Source organism: Grampus griseus (genome assembly GCF_964374135.1).
Source record: "Grampus griseus genome assembly, chromosome: 20".
Classification (NCBI taxonomy): Eukaryota; Metazoa; Chordata; class Mammalia; order Artiodactyla; family Delphinidae; genus Grampus; species Grampus griseus.
Window position 1 is genome coordinate 46,978,352 of NC_139014.1, and position 9,900 is coordinate 46,988,251.

A 9,900-nucleotide genomic window follows, 5' to 3' on the forward strand; every position below is an offset into this window, starting at 1 on the left:
TGTGGCTGTTGGGGCTTCCCTGGTGGCGCAGTGGTTGAGAGTCCGCCTGCCGATGCAGGGTACACGGGTTCGTGCCCCGGTTCAGGAAGATCCCACATGCCGCGGAGTGGCTGGGCCCGTGAGCCATGGCCGCTGAACCTGCGCGTCCGGAGCCTGTGCTGCGCAACGGGAGAGGCCACAACAGTGAGAGGCCCTAGTATCGCAAAAAAAAAAAAAAAATTGTGGCTGTTAACCTGCCCTATGGGTGATCTGAAATATCAAGGAAGAAGGGGTGGGGGTGAGGCGGAAGAAATAGGGACAAGGTCCCTAGGTCCTGCATCTGGAGTAAAATTTGTTCCCGGTGGGCGCAGACAATGAAAAGGTGACTTTGGGGACGATGGGAGTTGGGAAGAGGATGGGGTTTGGGGAGGGCAAGACTGAGAGCACTAGGGGATGGGTGTGGCTTGGGTGGAAGGGGGCCGAAACAACCCAAGGCTTGGGACACTCCTATGGCCACACTGTTTTCCGCCAGGCTGGGCCGCAGGTATTCGTAGGGCAAGTCCAGCTTGGCATTCCGGATCTCAATGCCCTTTTCCAGGGCAGCCAGCTCCTCCCTGAACTTCTTCAGTGCAGCCTTGGGCTCAGGGCCCGAAAAATACTCCTCCTTATGTTGGTCCAGAGCCACCTGGACAGAGGGGAAAAAGGCAGCTGAGAGCTTCACTGACCCTCAGTCTGGAGTGCCACAGCTCCCAGTACCTGCCCCCTTCCTCGGGGACCCGGGCACCTGGCTCTCACCATGATGGACTGGCGTCTGCCCAGTTGCCAAGTGATGGACATCTGGAGAGAAACCTGATGAAGGTTGGGCAGTGTTGCCATCACTGTCTCCAGTGTCACATCCTTGGTGGTTGGCGGGGGCAGCCGCATCGTGCAGGGTGCGTTAGGGACCCAAGCGTACCAGTTGAGCTAAGGAGGGGCAGTCAATGTCTACTAAACATGACAACCCCTAAGACCACCTGCACACAGCCCCCTTCCCCCTCCAGGCACAAATGCCCAGCTGCCCCCCTATGATAAGTACCTGGCCTAGGTGGTTGGAGCTGTGCTGGCCAGTGCAGGTGAAGATGCACGTGGTCACAAAGTGGCAAAGCTGGTCCTTGGACTGTAGGGCGATGGGAAACCCTGCAAGGGGTAAGGAGAGTTAGAAGCTGTGAGGCCAAGGATAGAGGCAGAGTTCAGAGAGACTGAGGAGAACAAGAGAGGTAAGAAGAGGACCAAGGACTCTCAGTAACTACTGTGGGAAGTGAGACGAGCGTGGGTTGGGGTGGCGGGAGCAGGGAGGTCTTTTGGGAGGGTCCCACTCAGTGGGGTGCTGGTGTGGCTCACAAGAGTCAATGATGTCAAATGTTCAAGTATTTAGCAAGCTGGTTGACATCACCTTGGTAGCCACAGTGCAATATTTACACCATGGAAATGGGCAAATGCTACAAATCGGGGCATTTTTTTTTCCCCAGGGAGCCAGTTGTTAAACATTTATGAGCAACCTCTGGTCCCACTGCATCTGGGACCTAGAGGGGCTCTCAGAGCACGGGATGGAGACCTGCTTCTAGCTGAGAGGAAAAGGAATCTGGGAAGGCTTTAGGTGTTTTCATAGGGGTTGGGAATGCTTCTGGAAGGTTCCATAGAAGTAGAGAGGATTCTGGGGAAGTTCTAGGGAGGAATCATGTGCTGGGGTCTCGGGGCTCATCCTACCTCGGTCCTGGGCCCCTAGCAGTCCAATCTCAGTGATCTCTCGACACCAGGCCTGCAGCTCAAGATCCTCTTTCACAGACTTGTCCGTCTTACAGTGGAGACTCACAATGCCCTCCACGTAGCTGCCAGTGGAGGGGTCAGGGCGGGGGAGCTGAGGCTGACGACAGGGAGCCCCCAGGCCCTCTGCTCCTTGCCCGTGCAGCCCCCCAGCTGGGCCACAGACCTCATGTTTCCCCAGCTCCTCCCCGGCCTCACCGCCCCCTGCCACCTCACTGAGAGATGATTTCCCAGAGCCGAAGGGCATTTTGCACATAGAAAGGAGACTTGACTCCCAAGAGCCCCCGCTCAGCCAGGTCATCAGGGGGCAGAAGGAGCTATAGGTTAGAAAGGCTCCTGCTCTCTTGAACAGCTCCACATGGCCGCCCCCACCTGTGCTCACCACCTGAGGAGCAAGGACAGGTGGGGTCAGGCCAGTCCACCTGCCCCACGGCCAGAACCGGAGTGTGAACTCCAGAACCGCCCCCTTTCTCTCTTCATACCTGGTCGAAAATTCCCAAATCAGCGACCAGCCCAGTCCTGGCCCTGAGGTTAATTTCCATGGTGTATCGAACGTGCAGAATGAGAAGCTGGAGGGAGAGGAACAGGGAAGGGCAGGGTCAGAAGACAGCTGTGGCCCGTCCCTGCAGGAAATAGGGGCTGAAAAGCAGGAAAGGTACCAGGTCTTCGGGAAAAGCAGGGACTGAAGTACAGCGGCCCCTCAACACCACTGACTTAATGCTCTTTGATCATTGAAAGAAATCGTTCTCCTTTTCTCTTCATGGTCTTCTCAATGTTTCTCCACCTTTGTTTTCATTATCACTTCTCCAAGGAGGCTTTTTTGATATTTTTTGTACTCTTACCTGCCCCATGAACTTTTAGTGCTACAGATATACTATATATCTGTTACCTCCTGTAAATATATATGTGCTTTATACATAAAAATAATTTTTTGCCCTCCAGAACATGGTCTAATCTGCTACCTCCAGAACTTCATCTCCTACCCTCCATTGTCCATTATACTCACCTTTGTCCATTATACTCACCTTCTTTCTGTCCTTCAAACACTCCAAGCTTGTTCCTGAGTCAGGACCCTGGCGCTAAGCTGTCCCCTCCGCCTAGAGCAACGTGCCCCGTGCTCTGCTCATGGCTGGCTCTGTGTAATTTCATTCTCCCTGTCACCTCCTGAAAGGAGCCTATCCCGACCACCCAGTCTAAACTCACTATCACATCACCCTGCCCTGATTCTCTGCAGTGTGCTCACTGCAGCTGATCTATTACAATACAGTCTTCACCGTCCGTTAGCCCTTAATGGATAGGAAAATCCCCAGAGACTAGGACCTTGGCTGTCTTGCTTAGCACCGGCATCTAGAATGGTTATTTGCCCCATCGGAGACACCCAAGTAAAACATTAATGGACGAACACTCTGTTCTAACTGTCAGCTACTGTCGCTGACCTGAGCCCCTCTAACTGGCCTATGTGTTACTACCCGGGAACCCTTCAAAACTGGCTGGAAAAATCTTTTATATTATTCGCATGGTCCCCTCTCCCTGGGTGGAATCCTCAGTCATTTGTGTATTCTGTTTATATACTGCATGTGTATCTGTGCTTTATACATAAAAAGAGTAAGACTTCCTGCCCCCCACTCGCTCACCCTCCCACCACTCTCCACCCCATCAATGAATCATTTTCACCTCCTCGGAAGTGATATCACCCTGTTAGAAATGCAGAGCAAGCCATGCTCTCGCGCCATTGTTCATTTGTCTTTTATTGGTTGCTTCTTCCCAAAAGCTGAGATTCCACAGAGAAGGTGCTTCCAGAGGTGGGACCACTCTGTGGGGCAGAGAGCGGGGGAGGAGGGGGGGATAAAGTGTTACCTTGAACATAGGATGTGTCGATGGAAGGCACCTCATGGTGGCCACAGCAATGACCTCAGCCACCAAGTGTCCCCTTAGGAGATGAGACTGCAGCTCGTGAAGCTGGAAGTCAGAGCTGTGGACCCAGCATTTGGCCAGGAGCCAGGCCATCGGGGGATCCGTGGGCAGGAAAAGCAGTGGTGGGGGAGACCCCTTGCGTGGCAGTTGGAGCTGGAAGAGGGACAGAAGTGGGATTTGGGAGGGGTGAGGGCCAGTGCACAACAGACTCCCCTTCCCTTGCATGCTTAAGCTCTTCCTCTTCCTCCAAAGTTGCTTAGCATTCTCCATCTGACGGCTGCCGCTCCCTTACAGTCTGAGTCCTCTCACCTGATGACCATGGGTAAGAGTTTCCCATCAGGCTGCAGTTTCAGCATAACCAGAGGAGCAGCCAGGTACTGCTGGCTACACAGGATGACGTTGGCCTTGATCCCATCCAGCAAGGAGACGTCAGCTTCAAATAGCGTGCCTCCCTGGATGGGGGCAGAGAGCAAGGGCTGCTATCAGCATAAGACATCTTCTTCCCACTCTGATTCCCCAAAGGAAGAAGGAAACTGATTTGTCTCCATGACCTACTTCCTACCAGGTGATGGATCATGTGCTTGTTGCCTCATATAATTCTTAGATGCACTTGAATTAGCCCCAGTTCTATAAAAGAGGAAACAGATGGTCAGAGAGGATAGATATCTTGCCTGAAGTCACACAGCTTATAAACAGCAGAGCCAGGATTCAAGCTCAAGTCTGTCTCACCCTAAATCCCATGCGTTTTCTCTTATTAGTTCCATGCTGACTCCCCATCAACAGCCCCAGCCCTGACCCTGATTCTCTTACTCCACACTCTCCCTAAGTCCCTAGCACCCAGTCACAGCTCTTCATTTTGACTCTGTCTCTGTCACCCATCACATACTCTTCCTCCACAGCACGCTATTCTCCTTAGGAGAGGAAAGCCATGGAGGGGCACCCTTCCAGGATCACTCAAGATTTCTGCTGTAGGGACTTCCCTGGTGGTCCAGTGGTTAAGACTCTGCGCTCCCAATGCAGGGGGCCCAGGTTCGATCCCTGGTCAGGGAACTAGATCCCGTATGCTGCAACTAAAGGAGTCCGCATGCCACAACTAAAGATCCCACGTGCTGCAACGAAGATCCCACATGCCACAACTAAGAGCCGGCACAGCTAAATAAATACATACATACATAAATATTAAAAAAAAAAAAAGATTTCTGCTGTAGGATCCCGTCTCGCCATTTGGCAGCAAGCTGGGCCCACGGTAGACCCCGCAGCAGCGCAAACACCCCACCCCCATTTCACTGTGTGGTCTCCTTAGGGCTCTTCCGTCCATACCTGGAGCTCCTTCTCTAGCTGGGCCTGCAGCTCCTCCATCCCTGGAGGAAACTCTAGGCGGGCAGGAAGGTGATTGGAGCATCTCAGGAACATGGGGTTGGAGCCATTGAGAAACTGGTACCCAAATAAGACATCCTCCTTCCAGGAGTCCCGCACCCGCTCTGGGGATGGCATTTGTGCAGTTTTCTGTGGGATCTGAGCTCCTGGTCTTTCCAACCCCCACCAAACCATCCCCACTTGACCCCAACCTATTGGAGGGGCCCAGGCCTCTGGTCTCCCAACCATGGTTCCTTAGACTGAGTAGGATCTGGGGGTAAGGGTCCTGAGAGAAATACTGGGGTAGGGGCACTAACCAGCCGACTTGCTCTGGCCACACCAGAAAACCCTGTTGAAGTCATCCAGGCTGTTCCAGCTAGTCAGAATATTTGAAGAGTCTTTGATGCTAGGTCTGCCAGCCTTCAGGGAAGGATGGGCGAAGAGTTTGTTATTCTCAGAATCAAACATTACAACCCCACGCATCCACCTTGGGCTGGTCCAGCCCTGTGAAGTCCATAAACCCACTGGCCTCCACTGGACCAGGACAGCTCCCTGTCGCCCAGCATGCCTTGTTCTTACCCCTTGACCAGCGAAGCCTCAAAGTCAATTCTTTTGTCCTCCAGAAATCTCTCATCTATGGGGAGGTCACATATTGTGGCCCCGGCCATATTCAGGATTAACCCATCCTTCCAGTTACCCCACCTGCGGTGGAAATGAAACCAGGCATTGGTACTGGGGAAGGGTCAGTGGCTCCCTGGGGGGTCAGGAAGTGGGAGTGGGGCAGACTGGTACAGCTTCCTTCTCTCTTCCAGTTCCTCCTCCCTGTGTTTCTTGAACAGGCCTTGAGGGTCGTCGACCACTGTGCGACCTAGAAGTGGGGAGGAGGGCATGGGCCATGAGGCTCCTCCTGAGAGCCTCTCCCCTGTCCCTGCCAGGGGTCCCTCAGCCCGCCCTTGCGGCTGGCCCCTGACCCTTCAGCATCACTGCACACCCCCAGTCTCCATGCTGCTCTGTGCCAGCTCCAGCATCCCGCCTCTTCCGTGACCCCCAAAGACCACGCCCCCTTCGCTCCCCCACCCCCAACTTCTCTCGTGCCCCCGGAGGCCTCTCACACCCCCAAGCCCCCCCGCTGCTCACCAGTGCCCTCGGGTAGGCTCAGGATGCCTTTGCCCTCCAGCCAGCGGTAGCGTGGGAACCTGAACTCGTTCCCACTGGCCCCGGGGCCCTGCACGGATATCGAGTTGCAGAACCACGCGTCATCCTGAAGGAGGTGCCATTTGCTCAGTTTCACGAACAGCAGCGGCCCCAGGTACTCTGACACGTCCACCTCGAATTCCGCCTACTGCCCGCGACAAAAGAGGGTCAACAAGAGGGGCTCTCTGGAAGGAATCCTCGGACTGAGCTCTGGACGCCCTTCCCTCTGGGCCTCTGGGAAAGCGGCGCGAAAGGAGCCAGAGAGGAAGGGGGCGCGCACCAAGCAGGCGGCTCCACGACCCCATTCTCGATCGTGAGTTCCTCAGCCCCGGGTGAGGCGGGAGGCGGAAGGTGGAGAGGGGCACTCCTCCCTGTAGTCACTGATTGCGCCGAGAGTTGGGCTGCGCACTGGGCACCCGCGAGCGCACTGGTGACCAGTGTACAGACATTGTCCCCTCGACCCCGTCACCAAGGCCGAGCGCCCACAGAGGCCCCACCCAGCCCGGAGCAAGCTTCCCCGAGGACATCCCGTCAAAGCGGAGACGCACAGGTGCAAAGGGCTTAGCCGGGGAGAATGAGAAAGAGGAAAAGGTGGGGGAAAGGCAGGCCAGAGAGGGGAAGCGGGGAGAGCAGAGGCCAAGGCCGGGCGAGCGGCGTCGCGGATCTGGAGCGCTGAGCGCGAGGTGTGGGCGGATGAGCAGGACCAGATCGTAAAGTCTGGAAGGTTAAGCCAAGAGCTTTGGCTTGGTGCTGAGAGTAAGCGGAAGCCATTCACATGTTTTCAGTCGGGGGACTGTTTTAAGGATGGGAATGTATTGGGAAGAAATCGCTCTGACTGCAGAAGGGCTTGGAAGGGCAGGGGCGCAAGCGGTGAGGCGGGTGAAGAGAATGAAGGTGGCGTAGGTTCGAGGGGACATTAGTGGTCAGAGTGGGATGGACATCAGGGTATGGTTGCCGGAGATGTCTAAGAGATGGACTGGACAGCGATCGATTCTTGGTTAGACGGAGGCGAAGAGAGGCGGAGGTGGGAGTGCACCTGGGGGATACAAGGGGAGCGGTCTGGGACGTGGGGAGAGGGGAGGACCTCACTTGAGCATGGTTCTTTGAAGCGTCCATGGGCCAGACATCAGATCTGGGGATCTTGGAGAGAGCTGGATGGGAGACGGGAATCTGGGGGTCGGCGGAGGCAAAATGTAACAGGAGCCAGGAGCGAATACCAGGTAAATGTGATGGGAGAGGGGGTGGGTGGGGAAATCGAGTGCTCTCATCACTCGGCTTCTTCTCCGCCCTCTTCCTGCGTCCCCATCCCCGCCACATCCCAGAGATAAAGCCCGCAAGGTCGGAGAAGATCTGTGAAGATCTGAAATAGTAGCTTTTAAGAAGAGGAGACAGGAGACGGACGGCCGCTCTAAGGACCCCTGAGTTTCCAAAAACAGACTTCTGTGGAACGACGGGCGCGCAAGACTATCCCAATTCCAAGGAGGGTGGGCGGCGGGAACATTTATTGAGCAGTTACCGTGTGCCGCGTCCCGCCCTAAAGCGCTTTACTCTCGCGGTCTCCTAGCCCTCTCCGCGCGTGGGGCGTGCGCCCGTAGCCGCCGGGAGGAGCTGGAGGCCGGCTGCGGCGCGTCTCTTCCAGGGGACTTGTGGGCCTTGGGGCCAGGGGCGCAGCCCACCCCGTTCGGCTCCGGCCAGCTCACCTTGCCGCTCATCGGCCGCAGGCGCCACCCGAGCGCCGCCTCCCCGTGCTGGCCGACCAGCCACAGCTGCACCTTGTTGTTGGAGCCCGCGCGGAGCGAGGACCCGCTGGACACGCGGACGCGGTAGAGACCCATCTTGCCCAAAGAAGTTTCGCCCCTTCTGAGCGGGAAGAAGAGTGGATGCGCTAAATAACTGGGCCCGAGACCACGCCCCTCCGAAGCCTGGCGGAGTTCGGGGTGTGGGTGACAGGTCTCCAACCAACCCCGCCTGTCTGCGCTCTGGGGTCCTCAGCTCCGCGCAGCCCAGAGCTCAGCCCTGACTCCAAGAAGGCGGGGCCCCCCGGGGGAGGGTAGAGGGCGCAGAGGTGGGAGGAGGATGGTAGGGGGAAGCAGATGCGGATTTGGGCAGAAAACATGCAGGAAGAAGGAATCGACGCCTGGCCCGGAAGACAGATGGTGGGAGTGGCTGGAGGCCCCCTCCATCTAAGCGCGCGCGCCCGCCTCACAAGTTGGTTCACCACAGCCAAGGGTCGTGCTCAAGGCTGCAAGGGAGGATGAAGACGGCAAGGAGACGGGACCCAGCAGCATTTGGGAGCCAAGTAGTCCCAGGAAAAAATAACTGTTCCAAGAACAGGAAGGACTGATCAGCGCCATGTGGCTGCACATGATAACCAGGTAGAAAGGAGATCCAACCAGTTAACCAACGCTGGTACTCACACTCTGTGACCAAGGAGAAAGGGAGTCCTGAGATGCTGAATTAGCCAAATGTCCTGAAGAGAAGCAAAATCCACTAGACGCCACCTTAACCATAAGACATTAGGAATGCACGCATAATTTTTTAATAATACTAACAAAGCAAGTCAATTATCATAATGACAAAACCAGGAGTTCCATAACTCTAGCCAAGTGAAACTAAAGGAATCCATCATTTCAGAGGAGAAAGAGGTTGCAGAAATTAAAACCTTATGTAGAAGATGCAAACATTAAAAGACTATTTGGGGTAACAGGAGAAGTTTTACTGGAGCAAAGATAGCGCCTTGGAAGAAACAACAAGCTTCAGAGCCCCAAGTGTGAATCAATCTGCTGAGAAGCCCTATTCTGTAGCCTCAGTGCATTCAAGGATCTGAGACAATATTCTTTGTGGGATATGAGGGAATCTGGCAAGATTTTGGTAACACCAAGAAAACATCAAAAGAAGTATTTTAGCAACCTTGAGAAAATATCTTATTCCTAGAGAAAGACCGGAACAAGTAGAAACCAACAAAGTAACTAAATCCATGGTGTTGGTGTGTTAAAACAGATTTACGTATAATGACAGTAAGTCTCGTAATCATTGTATTTGTGTTCCTTTTGTGTACTGTTTACATTGTATTCAAAAGAATCATATTAAATTTGTAATTGCAGTTTAGATTATTTAAGGAATTTTAATGAAGTATGCAAGCAATGTTTAAATATTAAAATTTATTTTTCAAAGTTCTGTTTATAGATAAATGTTTTAAAAATCGAGTATTAAATAAAATACCAATATTTTTGGAGTATTCTCTCCATGGACAAAAGTTATCCTCAAACTTTAAAAACTCTATCAACAATGAGCATAAACTGTGTCCACAATAATTATAGAAAAATAGCTGAAAGAGTGGACTATGGTTTTCTCTAGGTATATGCCCAGTAGTGGGATGGCTGGGTCATATGGTAATTCGATTTTTAGTTTTGTAAGGAACCTCCATACTGTTCTCCGTAGTGGCTGTATCAATTTACATTCCCACCAACAGTGCAAGAGGGTTCCCTTTTCTCCACACCCTCTCCAGCATTTGTTGTTTGTAGATTTTCTGATGATGCCCATTCTAACTGGTGTGAGGTGATATCTCATTGTAGTTTTGATTTGCATTTCTCTAATAATTAGTGATGTTGAGCAGCTTTTCATGTGCTTCTTGGCCATCTGTATGTCTTTGGA

At 53.6% G+C, this 9,900-nt stretch overlaps 1 protein-coding gene across 1 annotated transcript; it reads right to left on the minus strand.

Annotated features, from left to right (window-relative positions):
- Window positions 1-238: 238 nt before the first annotated feature.
- Window positions 239-8,081, minus strand: ALOX15 (arachidonate 15-lipoxygenase; the record flags this gene model as incomplete). The annotated part of the gene is given in 18 exon segments (XM_082679462.1): window positions 239-249; window positions 469-664; window positions 775-942; window positions 1,055-1,155; window positions 1,726-1,847; window positions 1,999-2,089; window positions 2,092-2,167; window positions 2,265-2,351; window positions 3,640-3,849; window positions 4,006-4,010; window positions 4,013-4,148; window positions 5,017-5,177; window positions 5,370-5,459; window positions 5,462-5,472; window positions 5,632-5,754; window positions 5,839-5,920; window positions 6,190-6,391; window positions 7,947-8,081. Coding segments are annotated over 18 exon segments (2,007 nt in total).
- Window positions 8,082-9,900: the final 1,819 nt, after the last annotated feature.